This window comes from Semicossyphus pulcher, unplaced genomic scaffold, assembly GCF_022749685.1.
Source record: "Semicossyphus pulcher isolate SPU_LCO1_2020_fin unplaced genomic scaffold, fSemPul1.0.p SCAF_3, whole genome shotgun sequence".
NCBI lineage: Eukaryota > Metazoa > Chordata > Actinopteri > Labriformes > Labridae > Semicossyphus > Semicossyphus pulcher.
The window spans coordinates 32,182,697-32,203,810 of NW_027211704.1; the positions used below are offsets into that span (position 1 = coordinate 32,182,697).

General features: G+C 39.3%; 1 protein-coding gene across 1 annotated transcript; it reads left to right on the forward strand.

Moving 5' to 3' along the window:
- Nucleotides 1-1,765: 1,765 nt before the first annotated feature.
- Nucleotides 1,766-19,688, forward strand: nampt2 (nicotinamide phosphoribosyltransferase 2). Its single transcript, XM_069678027.1, has 11 exons — nucleotides 1,766-1,985; nucleotides 8,308-8,443; nucleotides 8,959-9,062; nucleotides 9,160-9,288; nucleotides 10,161-10,319; nucleotides 12,386-12,516; nucleotides 12,698-12,923; nucleotides 13,464-13,583; nucleotides 14,591-14,731; nucleotides 15,121-15,246; nucleotides 16,290-19,688. The coding sequence occupies exons 1-11, from the start codon at nucleotides 1,938-1,940 to the stop codon at nucleotides 16,449-16,451; spliced, it is 1,482 nt and encodes a 493-aa protein (XP_069534128.1). The 5' UTR covers nucleotides 1,766-1,937; the 3' UTR covers nucleotides 16,452-19,688.
- The last annotated feature ends 1,426 nt before the right edge of the window (nucleotides 19,689-21,114 follow it).

Consider the following 21,114-nt stretch of genomic DNA (forward strand, 5'->3'; position numbering starts at 1 on the left):
AACTGCATAGATAGTTAGCCTTCACCATTGCACACAAAAGGGCTGCTTTAAAAGGGACTAATGCAATTTGAGGTAATTTGAGGTTGGCTTTGGTGAAAGTTTCTTGCAGAAAGGATTGCACTAAATGGCTATGGGTAAAATACTTTGATATTTACAACTTTTTGATTTGATCAACAAGATCATCATTTAACATAAAAATGATATTATGGCATGTATAAACCGCCTTTTTATGCCTTTCCTAAGGCACAGTTTTTCTCTTGAAATTGCTTTGAAAAGCATTGTTCCTGGTTGTTTAAGTGACAACTAAGTAAAAAAATACAAAATCCAAAGTCATTATTTTTTCCCCCTTCAGTGTGGACAGTAGGCCTGCCTCACTGCACTCAGTCTCTATAGGGAAGAAGTAAACAAGGGCTAGCTCATAATGCTAATCCGGCTAACATTAGGGCCACAAACACCATAGATAAATATAGAGCTACCAACTACACACAAAGCAGCCGAGGCCAAATACTGCTCCATTATTTTGTTTCTCCTCTTGGAAATTTCCAACAGGAGCGGGATGGAAAATAATCATAATCTTGTTAAAGCCTTGTAAATTGGGACCCTGCAAATTATCCAGTGTTTACGAAATCTTGTGACAAAAAATGTAAACAGATGTAAGAGTGTGTCAGACTCTTAATCTTTTACGTCTTTTTAAAGTCTTTCTGTGTCTGGTAGGCATTAAAAGCTGATTAAAAGCAGGTGGTGACTACATGTTGACATGACCCAATTTTGTCTCCACTTTCTCTAAAACACTAGTGAGAGTTGCCAACTCTACAGTTTGAGAAGAGCTGCTGTTTTTTGGGTTGTTTTTTTTTTTACCAGTCTCACTCTCAACAATCCAATCCAGTGTAATTCAAGTACTGACAAAGGAATCTATTTTATTAAGCAATCTTAAAATTACTTTCAAAGTAAATAAAGTGAAGGGGTAATGAGGCGGATGGTCCGGTGGAGTGTACTGACCTTTGTGTTCCTTTAACCTTGTTACAAAACAACTAGTGTAGTGATGTTCACGAACAATCTGATTCTTTTAAATGGCTCTTTGATTTGAATGATGGGAACCGAGGCGTAGGTGAGAGCCGTTCTTTTAATAGTTGTGCCCAAATATTACTGCCTGCCCTAGATCCACTCCACTTTATGCCAAATTACCACAGGCAGATTTTTTCAACTGCGTCTCCGTTATACGATGTCACATGCAGCGGAATCATGTCACCACAACATATTGCCGACAGTGAGCAACATATAACCCTCCGCCAAGTTTGCTGTTTTTTTGTTGACATCTCTAGTGATACAGAGTTGTATCATAAATTATTGGCAAATAATTGATGTTGATTAATTACTATTATTCTACTGTTTCCCTTTAAATTTTAAAAGTGCGGAATTTTAAATATGCGTGAGTGTTGACACGGGAGAAGAGAGTGCAGGCACGTTCGCGAGTCCGACCACTCTCTCACCCCGGATCTTATGGCTCGGAAAGGAACGGAGCTATAAGATCCATCTCCCTTCAAAGAGCTGTAATTCCCAACACTAAAAACACCTGTTTTCCACGTTCCAAAAAACTCCTGTATGTACGTGAACGCAGCATGACGTACGTAAGCCAGAGAGGCTGTATAAGGACGTGCGCGTGGCCATGCGTACTGACACTAACCCGCCCCTTTACAACAACCCCCAACCTACAAAGTGACTGCTGCTGTAGTTGTTTTACCAGTGTGTGCTGTAACGTCTGAATTTAAGTCCTCTGGAGTGAAAACACAAGGGTTAAAATTACACTGCTTCGACGTTGACGGGTTATTTACCCCGCTGCTTGGTCTGGTTTCTTGGCGGTTGTCTTTTTAAGTTACGAGGAGACGGAACCTGAAGTGCCATATAGCGTTACGTTAATTCATTCATCCACAATAACAATGGCAGCACAAGATTTTAATTTTTTACTAGCGACGGATTCCTACAAGGTGAGTGGAGACGTTTCTCCTTACCCTTCCCCTTTCAGTTTTTTTCGGGGTGTTATTCGTGTAAATTTGAGTACCTGCATTTATTTATGTAGGATAATGTTCCAGTTTGCTACCAGTTTCGCTTAGTGACGTCATGTCTCTCACGTTAATAGTCATAACTACCGTTGAACATAAGTAAAAAAACGTTAGCCGTTGCGTTTAAGGTCAGAATGTCACTGCGCTACAACCTTGTAGTGGAAACTAAAAGTAGGACACCAGCAGAATTCGGTGTAATGTGTATGTGAATTCGGTGTAATGTGTTGCCTTTTAGAGTGCACCTAAGTGCACCAGTACAGTTACCTAGTTAAATACGGGTAAATGGGGTCATATCAGGTAGGATCCCAGCCAAGCATTTAATCAAAGTTTAATTCATGAAACCTTCTCTGAGAAGATGTAACTGGGAAGTTGATATTTTTACCTATGCACGGTGTAATGTTTAAGTTTCGTTATCGCCAAACCAAAAGTATACTTAACATCCTACTTCACAGTGAAAAGTGGCTTTGAATACACATTTCCAAGCTTTATTTCGGTGTTAAAACACCGAAATAGCGGAGGAAGATTTTTTTTTTAATTATTATTTTATTTTTTAAAATGTTTTGTTAACATTTGAACTGTTCACTTCTAATTCTCTTGAAGCTAAAAAGACAATCCTCAGATTTATTTTTCTTTATGCCTTGCACTTGAAATGCAAAACTAAATTAAACTCCTTGAACTTTTTTTCCTCTGCCTCAACCCAAAACTCTTCCGTACATATTTGTTCAAATAATAATTTACAAGACTGTGAATTCAGAAAAGATTTTGGTGCATTCAGTACATTGCAGTTTTTTTTATAGCTTCACACAGTGACTATAAATGTATGCAAACATAAATGTCCTCTTTTCAAATGCCAAATAGTAGTATACCCTGAACCACATGTATGTTGGCTCCCTGCCCCTCTCTCTCTGTCTCATTATCTATGAGCTTTTACATTTAAAGGCAATTTCAGACTTGCATTATCCAGGTGTGGCTATAAACAGCATGCACTAAAATAATAAAAATGCTTTACTCTTTGCACTGAATTACAGTGTTTCGTTTGCGGGGGAAATAGTTGGGCAACATGGTAACTTGAATAACTAAGTGTAAGGCCTCTAGAGTATCCAGGGGTTTCATGAACCAAGACATTAGTTTCATAGTGCAAGTCATGGTGATTCATCACATTGTACTGTATAGTCTTCCCAGAAGTTGTGTGTGTTATCACAGAGCCCAACCTTCATTTCCTCCTTAAGCTTTCAGTTTCATTTCAGTCAACCCGTAACTTAAACCCAGTATTGAGTCAGCCCACTGCTCAGGCAGGCTAAATGTCAGATGTCACTTTTAGATGTCATTCAAAGGTTTGCACTCCTGCCAAATGGCAAAGGTCTGGATGATGACCAACCAGTCTTTTTATTAGCTCCAACGACCCCTGAAAACAGGTCCAAAGCACAGCCAAGGGGATTCCTCCAATGTGTCTGTCATCACAATCACATAATAGAGTCTGATTTGGTACATTGTGATGAGCTCATCAAGTCCACAAGGGGTTATAGGGTTTACAGCCAGCATGATATTAAATGATTTGTTAAAAATGAAAAGGTGGTTTAACATTACATGTCCAACCCCAAATATGCTCCCATGAAATCAGTGTTAAACTCCACGTTTTGCATTAATGTTTTATTTTGTCAACAACAAGGACGCATATTGTTAGTATCAGGCATTTTAAAATTGAAAAAGAGCAGCTTCCATTCTTAAAAATTAAAGCCATGCCTTACTCATCATTATTATTCAAGTGAGCCATATATTTCAGTCCCATGCAGGTTCCTTAAGTAACCGCGTGCTATGCATCACTCATTATGCGTCCTTGCTCATGTCAACTTGCTTCCCAAACCAAATTGGTTTTCGGACATTATTAATGCACACAAAAAACAACCATGTCATGCTCATGTTCAGAGTGATCAATGAGTTCAATTACGAGTTGACAGTTTCAGGAATTGCCTTGCTCATTAAATGAGTGACCTTTGCTGCCTTGTGTAGCCGGCTTGTGATATTTGCTCGAACATTAGCAGAGAAACCCTATATGTTAGGCTCTGCGTTTCCGTTCCATTATTAGGTCTGTCAGCTTCGTCTTATATCTGCCAATGTATCTGTTTGTAACAATACTACCTGGGAGGCAAACTCTGACATGACATTAAGTTACAACAATTGTAAAATAGCTGTGGGGTACTTATAGCATTTTTATAGCATTCTGTCTAGCACTAGGGCTTCATCTGATAGGTCAAATGTTCCCATGTTAAGTGTGGATGCATGACGGTAGAAAATAATTCTATTTCTTCTTCATCGTGTTTCAGGCAATCTTTGTAATGTGTTTATCATGCATGTTTATATCCTGATAAAGATGAACATGCAATCGATTGGTCAGCACTAGAATGCATCATAGTCAAATTTCTGTCATTTAAATCCAATATATATAGGATTTCAACGTTTTTCTGTTTATGTTTTAAGAAATAATGATCAGCCAATATACCATTATCAGATTTTCTTAAATGAAATATGGTACAGATATTCATTGGTTGATTCCTAATGACTTTGGCGATACCCTGACTTTTTATCCAGCATCATCAGCAAGGCAGAATATTCAATTATGTGGTGAAATATCTCAATGACTTGGCTCAGATTTTGCTAGATATATTCGTGATCTTCTGTTTTAACATCTAGAGCCTAGTTGAGAATTTCATCTTATCCTTTACCCTGCTTTATAATTAAAATGTCTACAACACTTTAAACGCTGTCAGCCTCAGATGGAACAGAGCAAAGTAAGAGGGGGAACAGTTTCCCTTTAATGTCAGATGCTCCACCTTCTCTGTACATGTGTTATGTCATATGCTAGGTGTGTTCTTTCCACAACTTCCAGGATTTTCAGGATTGCTGATTATGACGTTGCCCGGCCTGCATGTGACTCAACTATGTTTTGTTTTCTGCTGAAATTCTCAGTTGCATAACTCGTGTAATAATTAACGACTGTATCCGGTGTGCACACACAGCAACGTGAGCTTTGGCTTTCACTTCTAAGTGTCTCAGGAATTTGTTGAGTTTTGATTTCCTCGTGCCTGGCTACTTTCAGCTCTGCTTCATTACATCATGGATTTGTCTTTCACAGAATGCTAATGCAACAACGATGCTGGTGTTTGCACACACCAATGCTTAATACTCTTTTATTCTTCAGGGTTTTTTTCTCTGTGGTGTGTTCAGGGTCCACTTTAACTTAGTAAGACTGAAAGAAGGGACAATAACAACTTAGGTGCAATGATATTGGAAATTATCAGTGCCTCAGTACATGGCTGATATATCTGATAGGTTATCAAGGATGTAACCAAACAGATATATAAGTGTTGTTTGGTGATAATCTGCCTTAATTCATACAGCCCACGACAAAGGTCCCAAATGATTTGAACCAGGTACTTTTGTGATGTCACAAAACCAGTACTGAGCTGCTTTATGGCAATTTTTACATCATTTTGACAACGCTTTACGCTCTAATCCTTACACGTGGGAGTGAACCTGGAGCGAACCATAAAGGGAGGCCCTGTTTATTAACATGGACATTAACATGCGGAAAAGGACTCGGGCTCAGCCCAAGCGAAAACAGAAACTACTAGTACTTTTTATTTGTCAAATATTTAAGTCACACAGGATTATCTGAAAATAGGCTTTACCATGTGGTTATTTCATATGGACTAATTATTTGTTAAATTACCAGAAAACATGATATATCGTGATATCGTTATCGAGATATGAAAAATCCTACATCGTGATATAGGGCTTTGGCTACATCGCCCAGCCCTTATATTTAGGTGTGCATATTTGCTGTAACTTATGATTTCTGTGTCTTCCAGTTCCAACCTGTGTTTGTAACAAATCAGTTTCCTGAATCCAAATAATTTCCAAATTGCGAAGCCCTGTTCTTTTTACCACAAGGTCTATATTTTATTTGTAAAGGGACCTTGTACAATGTTAAACATAAATGTTGCCATTTGATGCATTGTACCAGAGTTAGCTTAAAGTTTAGTCAACCAGATTTTCCTCACTTTGGTCTCCTTCCTCAGCTATTGTGCTAGCCTCCATGGCAGTTGTCACCAAATTGACAGCAATTAATTTGAGGATAGATTACAGCTATCTGGGGAGCCGTCTGATTGGTCAAATGCTCTCTGATGTTTATCTTTGAGTTTCAGGAAGTCTTACAATGTGCACATTTATTCATTTATTTACGAATGATCCACAATATCACCGCAGTAACATTTATTCTCCCTGTGGTCCATACAATTTCATATATCATTAGAAGGTGAAAATACAACTTATAGTGCAGTGTTATTTTGTAAACAAGTCTTTAACTTGTTATGTAAACAGGCATTGCAACACTATGAATCTATCTATCAGGAGACGCATTCAAAACAGCCATAAAACCTTATGACTTCCCATGTGGACAGAAGACACTCTTTATGAGCTAGTCATTACCTTAGTTCAGACATTTCCCAACCCAAAGGTACATTGAGCCACTGTGCACAGTGTAGCAAGCAGTAATTGTACGTGCTGTGTTAGGCCCTAGGTCCGATGGAAATAAGTCACACTGTGGCGATTGGAGGAATTTAGAATTCCACCTTTCATTTCTGTCGTGTCTATTTTTAAAGCGGCTGTATTAAACTAGATAATCACGACAACTGTTCTGCAGTGAAGATCAGGGTACGGCTGTTGCCTTCATAGAGGGCACGGCTCTATCTGATTTCACTCAAATGAACTTTGAACGTGGACACGTACTCCACCCAAATTCCCATTTGGTTGCCATAGTTCATATCATCAGTTGATATAATTGCCGTCATATAATCCACTGTAATCACTAGATAAACAGATGCTCAACGTCTCTGAATCTGAAAGTAATCATCGTAAACGTATATAACTTTGATTGTACAGTATTATGCGTACGTCTACACATTTTCAATTATTTTGATAAAGCTGGAGACGGGTTATTCCCTACACCAAACATCACCATCCATAATTCATGACAACTCAAGCTTACAGTTTGTATTTTATCTTGGCAGACAAAGAGGGGATTTACTTGGAAAGAGTCACAATGAAAAAAGTTGCTTTAGTAAAATGAGTCATGCTGGGCGTACTTTCTTTTTTTATCAATATGATGTAATACGTTCATTATGATTAGACCATAACTTGACACAGCTGTCACTGCCAGCTAAGGCAATCAACTAGATCACCTGAAAAAACATTTGTATTACTCATTTAGACCCTAGAATATGTAAAAATGGGGCCCAGGTTTAAAAATACTGGAATTCCCCCTTTAAAGTTCTATTACAACATGTATTGAAACTTTGCATCAGTGTACTGTAATTCAAATTAAAGCCCTTTTCCCACTGATCAAAAAACCTGCTAACACCCAGCCTTTTTGTTTAGTAGGAAAGGCTAAAATCAGCATTCAGACCTGGGTCAAATGACTCTGCAGTATACGTGGGTAATTATCGCCTCGGCTCTGATTGGCATTTACTGCCCAATGCTATGCTCCGTCGGTAACTCCTGCGACTCCTTGTCATCTCAGCCATCGGCATCTATAAGCGGGTCTTCCCGGGTCTGAAAAACCTGTGTCGGTGCACTAATTTCAGTGGGAAAGGGGTATAAGTGCTTGTTGCCTCATTGAAACCCCCTCCCCCCACGCCTTTGAATAACGATGTGTAGCATTCAGTATTCAAATAGTCTTACTCTTAAAATATACTTTTGTATTATTGCATCTAGGACAGACAGGGTTTTAAACATTTCGTAACAACATTAATTCAGAGTGTGTCCTCCTGAAGTTGAAGAAGGGTGAAAGGAAAGGGAACTTTAAACAGGAGTCAGGATGAGGCAGAAGCTCGTAGAGCGTGTTCCTCTGTAAGATAACTCTTCTAGCGACTGGCTGGTTGTTGCTGTTAATTATTCAATTACTGCTAGAGGGACACAAAGAGGGACTTGTGCTTTAAGCTGTCATCATCCCTTCCCACATGGATGTTTACTGTACACACAAGCATCACGTTGAGACAGTCCTCGGGTTTTTCAGCTTATCGTTAGTGTGCTTAGTGGGGTTTTATTTCATGCTGTACAAACACTAGTACAAATCTGTCTGCCCTGAGGAGATTATGGATTGCTGAATGAGTACAAACAATTTTTTTTAATGTTCAATGTTTACATTCGCCTTCTTATGCTTTACCTCTGTCTGTTACTTGTCTTTCAGATCACACACTACAAGCAGTATCCTCCAAATGTCAGCAAAATCTACTCCTACTTTGAGTGCAGACGCAAGAAAGGCTCCCAGTTCAGTGAAGTGGTGTTCTTCGGTCTTCAGTATCTGTTGAAAAAGTATCTCACAGGTACTTTACCATCCTCTCCTCTGATCGAATAAAGGAAGTCTCAGAATCGAATAGGAAAGGAAAGAAAACAAATTACGTGTTTATGAGCACTTTGCTGTCAAAGAGAAAAGCACTTAAAGGATTAGAACTTCCTGTTTACATGCAGGGGAAATATTCCATGTCGCATTAAGTGCAATTAATTAACAAAAGCATACTATCTAAGTACAAATTCTAAAAAGCCACAAGGAGCACGACTTCTCATGATTAACTACAAGGCAAAGCAGCAAATGTTTACCTGAAATTGCAGCCACAAGCTCACTGTACTGTGGAGATTCACACCTCAGTGTGTGAGCTAAAATGTTGCTGAATGCAACATAATGAGGAAACAAAACAGAATAAACTTCACTCAGGCACTTTCATATCTACTAATGACTGTTTGATAGAATTGCAGGCGACGCAGTTTCTAAGTAATGAGTCAGGCTTGTGTCTTTTCCTCATGTGGCTGTGGTTGTGGTAATACGGTGTGTTTTTTAAAGGCCAGGTGGTCACCGAGGAGAAGATTCAGGAAGCCAAGGTCTTCTACCAGATGCACTTCAAACAGTCTGTGTTCGATGAAGAAGGCTGGAGGAAAGTTCTGGAGGTATATATATATTCAGCTGGCAGTCTGGTCATATCCACAGAGAGAGGAATTCATTAGCATATTTCTAAGCTGAAGTGAATGTGCCTTACTGTGACAGAAACACGATGGGCGTCTTCCAGTCCGGATCAAAGCTGTTCCTGAGGGCAGGATCATACCGAGAGGCAACGTGCTCTTCACTGTGGAAAACACAGATCCCAACTTCTACTGGCTCACCAACTACATCGAGGTAAACCTCATGTCTTTTCAGACGAAAGGCAAAGCGCATTTCGCTTTTAATTGACCCTTCGCTAAGTCCTGCCCCCCTTAGTTACTGTTGCTATGCCTGTCAAGCTTTCGCACCGGCATATAAATATTATGGCGCTTTCAACTTTAACAGTGAGAGATGTTCCAAGGGACATAATAGCAAATTTGTGGAAAAATAGTTCCCAAATATCAGAGAGAAGTCGACAGAAAGGACGACAATAAACACTTGAAAGCTCCATCCAGAATATAATTTCTCAGCAGAGTGTTGAGAATGAAGAGGACTTAAAAATGGAGGCACAGGCGTCTTACCTTGGAGCAAACAAAGGAGTTATTGTTGATCTAAGCTGTGAGTGCAGTCTTCCACAATTTTTAATTCATGTCCGAACATCTCTCCTCGAGCTTTTGGCTTCGGAAATGCCTACTGTTTCGGTATTTCTCCTTGACAGGCCTCCCACGCCTAGTTCCGGTTGCTAACGTAGGATTGGACAGTGGCTGTTCAAGGGAGGGGCTTAGTGAAGGGTCACTTCTTTCAGGAGTTTGAGGGTGGGATCATTTTTGTAACTTTGTGTGTAATCAAACATAGCAACACATCTTTAAACTTTTAATCATGAAAGACTTAAAATAATACTCTAAAATATGCCAGGTCAATAGCTTTGTTATAAGTCTTCTTAAGCCTGTTAGCTTCAAGTACAGGGTTGGCAGGCTACTGATAACAATGAGCCCTGACAGACCAATTTACATCCTGCTGTAGCTTAAATGTGACCTGTTCATATATTCGCAAAATGTATCTTTGTTTTCCTTCTTCTCTATTTTCACCATATCTGTCCTAATCTAACCCCCTTCTGCTTGCTGTAGACCATGCTGGTCCAGATGTGGTATCCCATCACAGTGGCCACCATCTCCAGAGAGTTCAAGAAGATCCTGGCCAAGCACCTGAAGGCAACCTCGGGGAGCCTGGAAGGCCTGGACCTGAAACTGCACGACTTTGGCTACAGAGGAGTCTCCTCCCAGGAGGTCAGGAACTCTTTCTGTCTTTGTGTATATTTAGTGAGAAACCAGATGTAAGGTTGAGAAAGCAAACCTATAGAGTTTCCTCATGATTTATTTATCTCTATAAACAGATATATGCAAGTGCTGCTAACAATCAGTTCTAGATCAAAAACTTGAGACAAGTCTGCTTGACGCTGTGTCATGAAAGCCATTTAGCATTTAGATTTCCCGACTTCCTCGAATGCATCAGAAATGATCGCTCTGACCCCCGTTGTCTGCATTTTGAAAGTAGTTTTCTTCTCCTCTTGAGGACAGACCTGACAACGCTTCATTATGTTATTTCAGCAAACTTAAGAGCCGTTGATTAAAGTCACTCACAAGAAAGTCTGTTTCTTTTTCGGCTTCATACTGCTGAAGTAAGCCAGAGTGCAGCCTCTGTGTAACTTACTGTTTACAGTGAAACTGAGCACAGCACAAACGATGAACGGGCGCTCCTCCGGGGGATTTAATGAACAAAGAAATGACAGCGTTTATTTTGCAGACAGATATGAAGGGGAGAATTTCACTTCACTTTTGATCTGAACACACGGTCGCTTCTCAAAACATCACTTTAAACAGAAAAGAAAATCTTGGTAGGAAGTCGTTTATCGCTAAACACTGGCTACACTGGAAACACAGAGAAGTTGGCCATCATTCCCAGAGGCATACATCATCATCAGATGATAGCAGATGGGTTCCAAGGTTGTGTCATGTTCAGGCACAATTTTTTTTTTTTTTACAATGACAGCAACTTCTGCATCATCAGTGTCACACTGGATGACGACAAGTACATCATGTGACTGTATTTTCACTGAAAATCCAAATGCAGTGTATGACCATCTTCTGATATCTGCTCTTTGCATATGGCTCTGTCATGCTGATGTTATCATATTATTGTGTGATTCTGTACTGGTCACATCACTGATTACAGGCTCAGAGGTTAATTTAGAGAACTCAACGAGAGCCATACATGCCTTGTGCAACCCTAATTTGGTCGAAGTTAAGTTTTTCAGTGCATAAAGAAACACATCTTTAACACTCTTTCCTCAAGCCGAACTGAACCCAGTGAATCATCTTTGTCACTGACAGGATCAGTGGCTCCTCTCCCTGATAAATAAAGGCCTCATTATCAGCTCAGCTCAGCCCTGATGGCTGTCAGAGGGAGCCAAATGTTGCAGTTATCATTATGTTGAGAAAATGTTTGTTGACAAAATTTCTTGACAAATATTGTAAAACTGAAAATAGTATATGTAAACAATCCTCTAAATCACTCATGAGCCATAAAAAGCTGCAGCAGACGGGTGTTATGTAACGAAGACAGTTTTCTCTGACATAGTGGGAATGAGTCCAAGGATGGTTTTCTCTGCCATCTGTGATTATAGGGTTTTTTATTGACTGTAATGGAAGTCACCCCCTCTCTGTCAGAGTTAATCATGTTTTTTTTCTACCAAATTCACAGAAAAAAGCAGTTTATTACCTGATAACAACTGAGAGGTGGTTGCTGAATATTTAACATTAGAAACTGCCTTAGAGACACTTTAAGTGCTTTTCGACCAAAAGTACCAGGACCTTTTAGTTCCAGGAACTTCTCTTCAAGGAACTAAATTGTTCCTGTGGCCCACTGGTGTCTGCTTTTCCACAGCGGCCTAAAGTCCCGGGAAGATTATGCAAATCAGGCCAATGACGGATGGAGAGGCAATAAAAGTAACTGCACTACACCACCAGTCCAGTAGGTGGCAGTAAGAAGAAGATGCTAGTTGTAGGCTTTCTTCTGACTCGATCCCAAAGCATGGTGATAAACAATCTCGAAGCACGATGATAACAGTGAGCTTGCAGCTGCAGTCTTTTAAACATGGCAGGTGAAATAAAACGAGTACTCAACCAATCAGAAACAATCAGCAATGCAGGCCCCGCCCTGAAGTTCCTGGACCTTTGAAAAGTATTACCCCCCGAGCAGGGACTTTTCAGAGTTCCTCAAAAAGTTCCTGCTGTCATAAAGCACATTTTGCAACAGAAAAAAGTCATTCATAATTTCCTCCTTCACTCTGCAGTCTGCAGCTTTAGGTGGAGCAGCTCACCTGGTTAATTTCTGCAGCACAGACACAGTAGCCGGGCTGCTGATGGCTCAGCGCTACTACGGCTGCCCGATGGCTGGCTTCTCTATTCCAGCAGCAGAGCACAGGTATAACACTACACACACTACTCACACACACATAGAAATGTTTCCTGTATCAGACTGTACTTAAAAGACAACGTTTTTGTACTCACATTGGTATCTCTTGGTAAACATCCTCATATGATTGTATCTTAGAATTCTTAAACCTGTATTAATATCAGTTTATCACGTCCTTTCTGTCAAACAGCACCATCATCTCCTGGGGGAGGAGCAGGGAGAAGGAGGCGTATGAGCAGCTCCTGGAACAGTTCTCCTCGGGGCCGGTGGCCGTGGTCAGCGACAGCTACGACATCTTTAACGCCTGCAAACACATCTGGGGAGACAAGCTGAAGGAGCGAGTCATGGAGCGCAGCCAGGACTCATGTCTGGTCATCCGGCCAGACTCGGGAGACCCTGCAGAGACTCTTATTGAGGTACATAACGCGCATGGATTAGTCCTTATTGGGCCATGAAAACACAGTATCTAAAGTTATTTGAAATCCAGGCATAAAAGTGTAACGTCTACCTTAAATTCACCTGAAATTTGATGCTGAAATATTTTAATTTTACATTGTGTTTTATGGTCTATTTATCTAAGAAAAATCAGATGTTTTTAGTTAAAGAATTAAGGTAGTTTAGTCCCTTTAACAACTGCCCAAGTCTGCTGTTAGGAGTGAGGTTTGCCCCTCAGACACTGCCACTTTTGTATTGTTTCTCATTGATGTATTGTTAATCCTTTCAACAATAGCCACTCAACATCTCTGCTTTTTCACATCTAAATTAGTTTAAGCAGTCAGAAAGCGGTGAATAAATATGTAAGATGAAGCTTATAAAAATGTATTCTTAACTAGTGTTTTGAAACTTTTGTCCTTTCATGGCTCATCGTTGTTTTAATTAACTAGAAATGATTCACTGTCATAAACTGAGATTATTCAAACATGTATAAACTAAAACCATTGAAATGTCACTTGCAGGTCATCAAGATTTTGGAGGAGTGTTTTGGCTGCTCTCTGAACTCTAGGGGATACAAGGTGCTGCCCTCTTACCTGCGGATAATTCAAGGAGACGGCATTGACCTCCGCTCTGTGGATGAGGTGAGAAAAAGTTTAGTTGTTGTACAAGTCTGGGTTAAACTTTACTCTTCTTTAAACATCTCATTTAGCATATTATATTTTTGTGTTGCTCCAGTTGCAAAATATATTTCCATTTACTCTGTCTTTCTGTCACTAAAGCCATGTCTACACGTACACAAGTATTTTAAAGTTTTTCCCTCCTTCGTTTCCAAACAAATCCTCATCCAAACGAAAACGCAAAAACACAACAGAAACGCTGTCATGAGACTGCCACACCAACAGGTGGCGATATAACCCAGTCATGCAAAGAAGAAGAAAATCGTGGCCAATCAAAAGTTTGAATAAATTGCTGGGAGACGACCTGGCGGGCTGCAATGATGCATCAAGGAAGGGTACGAGTAACAGTACATATATGTGTAAACATGTAAAGTTAGCAAGGTTAGAAGCATCACTGTTTGTCACGTCCGTTATTTTTCAAGGAATGTCACTTCATTAGTGACGCCTCGCAAAGGAGATAACAGCGCACAGCATGACGTCACGAGCCAAAGACGTTTACCCCGTCTACACGTCTCTGTGGAAACCGAGTTTATAAAAGTCTTCACCCTGGCCGGAGTTTTACAAAAGATCAGTTTTCAGTGACTTAAAATGGCTTTTGTGTGAACGAAAGGCCAAGAGCAGAGAAAAGGCTACGTTTTGAAAATAGCTGTGTACGTGTAGACATGGCCTAACACAACAGCTACAGGGATATTTAAACCTGTATTGTATATGTAAATGTCCCAGTGGTAATCTTAAAAAAAAGACATAGATTAAACCGATTTTTACTGGGATTTTCATTTCAAATGTACGCTATCAGAAAGGTTTCAGAAGTTTATTTTTCAGAAAAATGCTCCTCCTGTAGATTTATTAATTTAGTCGCACTGCAAACACAAAAGCTCTTATACACATGCACTAAAGCTCTTCTCCATGAGGTAACAGGAAGCTTATTATCCTGCGTTTTCATGTACATTATGTTGTGTGTGTTTTCATAGATTCTGGGGAAGCTGAGTGATGAAGGTTGGAGTGCTGAGAACGTCTTCTTTGGTTGTGGCAGCGCTCTGCTTCAGAAGCTCAACAGAGACACCCTCAACTGTGCCTTCAAGTGCAGCTACGTGGAGAGCAACGGCAAGGGGGTGAGTGGAAAGTTCTGGCTTCGGATGCACCAACATTACTTTGTCAAGGAGATTTTCATATTTTATTTTCCGGCTTTATTGATTATAAACAGATATTTGTTAATAAATATGACTTGCTGGGTAAAACCTTTCATAGACTAAATGAAGGCTTCGCTTTTAACCTGGGTTCTGTTTTTAGTTTTAACCATTTATCCTGAACAATAGACATGATTAATGACATAGACTAAATACAATAGAATATAAAGACCAGCGATGCTTTCCTTAGAGCACAGATAATGTAATCCTTAGGGAATCATCAGGGAGGGGTTTTCAGTGGGCTCATGAGCATTTGGAGTGGATGATTTCACTTTGTTTCTTTGAACTAGTTTTGCTTGTTTGTGTTCTTTCAGATGGACGTTTACAAGCAGCCGGTGACCGACCCATCCAAGGGGTCAAAGAGGGGTCGGTTATCACTGAGGAGAAACTCACACGGCTTCTTAGAGACGATAGAGAGAGGGGCAGGGAAGCCTGAGGAGGTGAGTCACAACACTTTTCTAACATTAATTCCGGATTATCTGTTTCAAAACCCTTACTCAATGACATGGCAGTCATAGAAGACAGGCTCCGTACGAAAGCAGACTAATAAACCATTCCATTATGACCATTGTATTCGCATTAAAATATAAGACTATGTGATTCAGTATATTTCCATGTCAGACTGTTTTTCCTTTAAGTGGTTTAGCCAACCACTGTACATGTAATCGTCATAATACCAACACAGATTGTTATCTACCTTTTTAAATGCTGATATTTGTCCATGGAGATAAATAAAAAGCTAAATTGTTGTCAGATTATTGACGACAATAAACTGGCAGCTGCTAGAACTGCAAACAGAAACCAGAAAGCTTCTAAAACCAGCAATCATGTCCCTTTCTACAAGTTCTACACATGTATTCAGATATCTGTTAATAGAGATTAGGACTGCAGATTGCATAGTTTTTGTTATGGATTAAATGTCGATGGAATTTAAGTAAATAGTGAAATAAAAATGCAATTTTATTGCATTGGTAATCAGCCAATGCAAAATAAGGATTTGCTTTTGCTTGTAAAATAACATGAGTGATAAATCTGCTAACAAATGTCTCTAATTACTTTTCTTTAAATTAATTGATCAGTTAGACAACTTGGATCAGCAGCTTTAAAGACGATGAGCATATTAGGGCTGCAATGATTAATGTTTGCACTTTCTCTAAGGCACAAACTCTGTTGAATTTGACTTAAAAGTGGAGCATCATGCCCAGCCACGCCTTCTGTTAAACATCAGACCCATACTCATTGATTTTTATGAAATCATTTCAGTTCCTCTTTTAGTGTATTTAATGTATTTGATCTAACTGAATTGTGACTTTAAAAATCAAAAGTCAAATCAAAAAGTGAATTTTGGGAATCATGACCCCAAACAGTTGCTTGAGAGAATCCCTATATCGGTATTTTCCTCTGCGCCCTCATATTCGCCCTTTAAATTAGATGCAGTTTGAATATGCTTATAACTTACCTGTGTGTGCTCTGCGTCCTTCAGGACCTGCTGGTGACGGTGTTTGAGAACGGCAGCCTGGTGAAGGACTACTCCCTGGAGGAGATCAGGAAGAACGCTCGGCTGAGGGACGAGGATATGAACCCCGTCATATACAACCAGGAGCAGGAGCTGATGCACAATCACATCATCAACGGCATCCATTAGACAAACCACAATGCAAATGACACGTCAGTGTTTAACTGGGTGCTCTGGACTGAAGACTGCAGTGTTTTTTTGAAGGCACCAATCTAAGCAAAAACTCAACATGTTGAAGGGGGTGAACAACTGTTTCTCAAAGCAGTCACCACCAAGCACTGCCGCCCACACATCATCCTGAGGAGGTCAGAGATTACAACAGATCACATTCGTTCACCTTCATTCCTCGCTAAACACTCAGCCGGCCCTCTGCTCCGTCATGACCAGCACTAACACTCAGGGTCAGGTATTATAAGCTAAGAAAGTAGAGATACACCTTCTGACAGCACAGCTGCTGCCGATACGCAGCAGCTCAGCATTTTCAGACCACAAACGACCAAAACCACAATTAGATTTATTTTTCTTAGTGCTTCGATAAAAACTAGGAAAAGCAGCATTTTGCCACCATTACCTTTACCACAGAAAACAATATGAATAGAGACAGTGTTATTGCTTATAGTCATAGTGTTACATCATCAGGAATTGGTTACACTGAGTGTTTGATATACAGTATTTAATTTAATGCAACATATTGGCCTAGCCTCATGTCTGCCTTTAGTTTGTACAGTAAAAAAACAAAGACATCACAACACAGACAAGTAGTGCAAAATAAATAAGCACATTTAGCTGCTCTGCCAGTTTGAACTAAACAACTTAGAAAAAGCCATAAGCATTGTTTCTGTTTCATGATATCTGAAGCACACTGTGGAGCCCCGAAGTGTTCACTATTTAACACACAAAAATATATTATTAAAAAAAGCATATTAATATGACTAGTTATTTAATTCTAAATAATTATTGCTTTTAAACAATAATAAAAACTTCAGGTCCTTTGATAATTTCTGCCAGTGACTACATTGTACAGTTTTTTTGGCTGGTGACCCCAAATAGTGCATATTTGCAGCATTCTTTCAACAAAAATGGAGGGAGGCAAAAACATGTTATTGTTTTGTTTTTTCTATTTGAACACTAAAAACAATATTAAGGCTGTTAATAACAATAAAAAAAATCATCGCATGTAGAAATCTGTAGACACTTATCGTTTAAAGTAACACACCAAACTACGTGTTTTAAGTACTTGTGTGCTTTTTTTCATTCTTCATTCATTCACCAAAATGTGTTTAAATCAAACATCACATGTGATTTAAACATATGAATATTTACATGTTAGGGACATAAAATACATATATTTATATCAGCACATTAAAGTAACAATCTCAGAACTTTTTCATTCAGATAAATGTCTGTTAAGTCTCTATCTATCACCGAATGAGGTAACACAATGGTGATTGAGCCTCTGGCCCACTGATGAAAGCCTTTGCATTTGCAGTATATCGTATTTTTATGGACTGGGTGTCTGTGGCGACTTTCGCAGAAAAGACCACAAGCGGCGCCCAGTTAGTGACTCGTTTTCCATCAGCCAGCAGTGGTTGGTCTGCCAGAGAGGGTAGGCGGAGCTAAGCGGCTGCTTTTCCGATCTCTGCAAGTGTTGCGAGTAAACAGAAAAAACGCTCAGATGAAGGCAAACAGTTTACAAACGAAAGCACGGAAAATCAAGAGTTAGAACCATGACAAAGGGAGCCAGCCGTAGACATCTGGTTAAACTGGGAAGAGTGCTCCTGTAATTACTGATTGTCGCTAGTGGACAAATCATCCTCAGCAATTAATGATGTTTATGAGAGTAAAATACTCGTCATCCTCTCCTAAAATGTTACGGGCACCTATTTTCAAAATACATTTACCCCAAAAAATCAGACCTGATCAAACTTTCCAAGTCTGCCTCTGGACTGTTTTTCATATAGACAGTGGTGCTGCTAGAAAGACGTACAGTAAAGGCACATTGCACTACATGTACTTGTGCATTATCCGTCACCTCTACTTTCAATGTGTGTTAAAATGTTAACACAATAATTCAGTATAATATGTTAATCTAATGTCCATATGATTAGGATTACATTTCGGGTATACAGAGAAGTGATGGCTTATAACTCTCGCATCGAAATTAATGTTAAAGTATTCGAGTAAAATGTAACCACAATCATCTTTGTTTGGATTTTATAAAAGGTCTAAAACCCATTGTAACCTTTTAAATTAATTTGATTAAAACTAATTGTTGATGCGATGAGGCTTGTTTTTAACTGCGAGAAATTGGGCATTTCACCTGTAAAAGAAAAAGCACACGGAAACAACTAAACATCAATACTAAGACTGCTTTATTACATTTCTTACTCTATGATGCAATATTGATTTCTGACTAATGAGTCAGTTATTGGTACAGATAAACCACAGAAAGCAGACTGGACTTTAAACTGCCTTTTAATAATTTGATGTAGGTGCACAGCTAAAATGTTTTAGTGTTAGCAAACTGGATTGTTCCATCTGCACATGAAATATTACAAATAGATACGGGAAATAAGCAGGTAAACATGAGTGGATTTATTTATGTACCTTTATGCACAAATGTTCCCTCAACCCGCCTTGACTACTTCAGGTTGAAGTATTTTTTTCCCAGAATGCCTTTCAACAACCTCTACACCTCTATTGAGACTGATGTAGCCCATGTAAACGGCTTATCTGATTAGCAACCTTATGCTAGCTGTATAGAGTAAAATATTGTGACATTTCAAGTGGCTTTTTCCTTTTTGTTTTCGATGCAGAGACATATAAAGAGCTGCCGACTTCACAGCAGTGATTCAGCTCTGTTGATCATAAAACTACAAAAGTGCTGACAGATAAAAACACCAGCCAGCAAAGTTGGGATTTTAACTTTAAAAAAACCTGCAGGCCCGCTTCTAAGATCGATTTAACCTTTAAAAGCACGACTTAAATACTCAGCTGCATTTTTATGATTTAAGCAAATAACTCCAAAGCTACTGCTGCTTTTGTTTGGCTTTTTGCTTCTTCTTCAGTGTTGATCCTTCGTATATCTTTTATTTTGTATGGAAATCATTTGCCTTCTATTTCAACATTCAGCAACAATCTTCACAATTCTGAGCGGTATGTTCAGTTTCAGCCTGTTCGCGTTCATGTTTGTGCTGATAAGTCTACATGGATTAGTGCAACAATAAAGACACACTTTGCCACCAACACTGGACCACACATGGTCCACATCATGTGTCGTACCAGCACTAGTCATACATGTTATTATATTTTGTAAATATTCTTTTGGATGATTTGCTTCTAACTGATCTGTATCTTTTAAATGTTCTATAAGTTTGATTTTGTTTGTTTAAAAAAAAAAAAAAACAGACCTTTTGTAAGATTAAAAAAAACTTTAACACTTTGAATCTGGGGTGAGTTATTTTTGCAAAGCTGAAGCGTAAAGGAAGTTCTCTGTCCCTAGATCGGCAGAAGGTTTTCTTGTGTGTAGTGACAAGAAAACTGAATCCACACATTTGAATAAACTGGGGGGTACACTACGAAGCAGGATTTGTGGTTATGTTCGAGATAAGAGAGCAACCTGAACTCATCACCTGTGATGCAGATCATGAGAGGGAGAAGGGAGAGAGACACTTCCGCTTTACCGTCTGATTTTGTGAAATATCATGAAAGATATTCATCGTGCTTAACTGATACATCTACAACAGAGACTGATAAAAACAATGAAGCCCGAAGTACTTTTGTACTTATAAGATATCAAAGTTAAACATCCGTACTGCTTTAAATTGTGGTTTTATATGTTTGTTTTTTTTTGCTCCATAAGTCCGTTTGATACAGCTGGGCTCATTTACACAGGCTGCAACCGAGGTTTCGAACCAGGAAGCTTCTGGCTGTGAGGCAACCAAAACTATGGGTGAAACTATGGGTAGTAAAATCTGGAGGGACATGCGGCCATATTTAAAGTTAAAGCATCCTTTAGCTTTGGTCAGATAACAGCTAATTTTAGCATTCAACCACTTCCGAGCTAACAGTGCTGTTTGGTCGATATTTTCACCTTTCCAATCGTATAATGTAATTCTATCATTAGTGTTAGCATTTAGCCACCTCCTAGCTAACGGTATTATTGGTGTGGAAGTAGCTTAATGCTAACATTAGCCTTCATTCAACCCTTTTCAGCTTTACTTGTACAACCTGGAACACAACAGTATAACAGCTTGTGAGCTTCCCACCCTGAGCCTGATGTTGGAACAACATGGCCGTTGTGTGAATAGGGCCAGAAAGAAAAAAATACATCAACATTCAAAGCCTCCACAGCCACACTTATTTGCATCCAAGTTACTCAGGATCCCTTTTGGGAGCAGAGAACTTGAATGCCCCTTTTACTGTTTACTGTTTTACAGTTAGTAGGAGTAAGTCCTGAGAAAGGAGACGGTAACTCTCCATACATTTTTGAGAGAGAGATTGATGTCCTCTAGTATGATGATTTCCCCCATTCAGGACATGAGTGGAAGGTTTGGTATATAAATGATATGAATTTGCAGTCACCAGCATGCGACCTGATCTTATGGGAGATTTACAACTGAAATGTTAGACAGTGCTGCCAACCACCACCATCAAAACACTTTATGTTTTTATTTATGTTGACATTACTTTTAATTTGTCACCTCTCTTTAGATGCCCTGTTAAACCATTATACAGCCCTTGTTCTCTTGTTCTAATCCTTTGTTTGTTCAACATGTTTTTTCCTTAAAGT

Bases quoted from the DNA above. Each gene is read 5' to 3' on its own strand.
- nampt2 (XM_069678027.1), top strand. From the start codon at position 1,938: ATGGCAGCACAAGATTTTAATTTTTTACTAGCGACGGATTCCTACAAG. The intron at 13,584-14,590 runs GTGAGAAAAAGT...GTGTTTTCATAG, and splicing joins ACCTCCGCTCTGTGGATGAG to ATTCTGGGGAAGCTGAGTGA. The intron at 14,732-15,120 runs GTGAGTGGAAAG...GTGTTCTTTCAG, and splicing joins TGGAGAGCAACGGCAAGGGG to ATGGACGTTTACAAGCAGCC.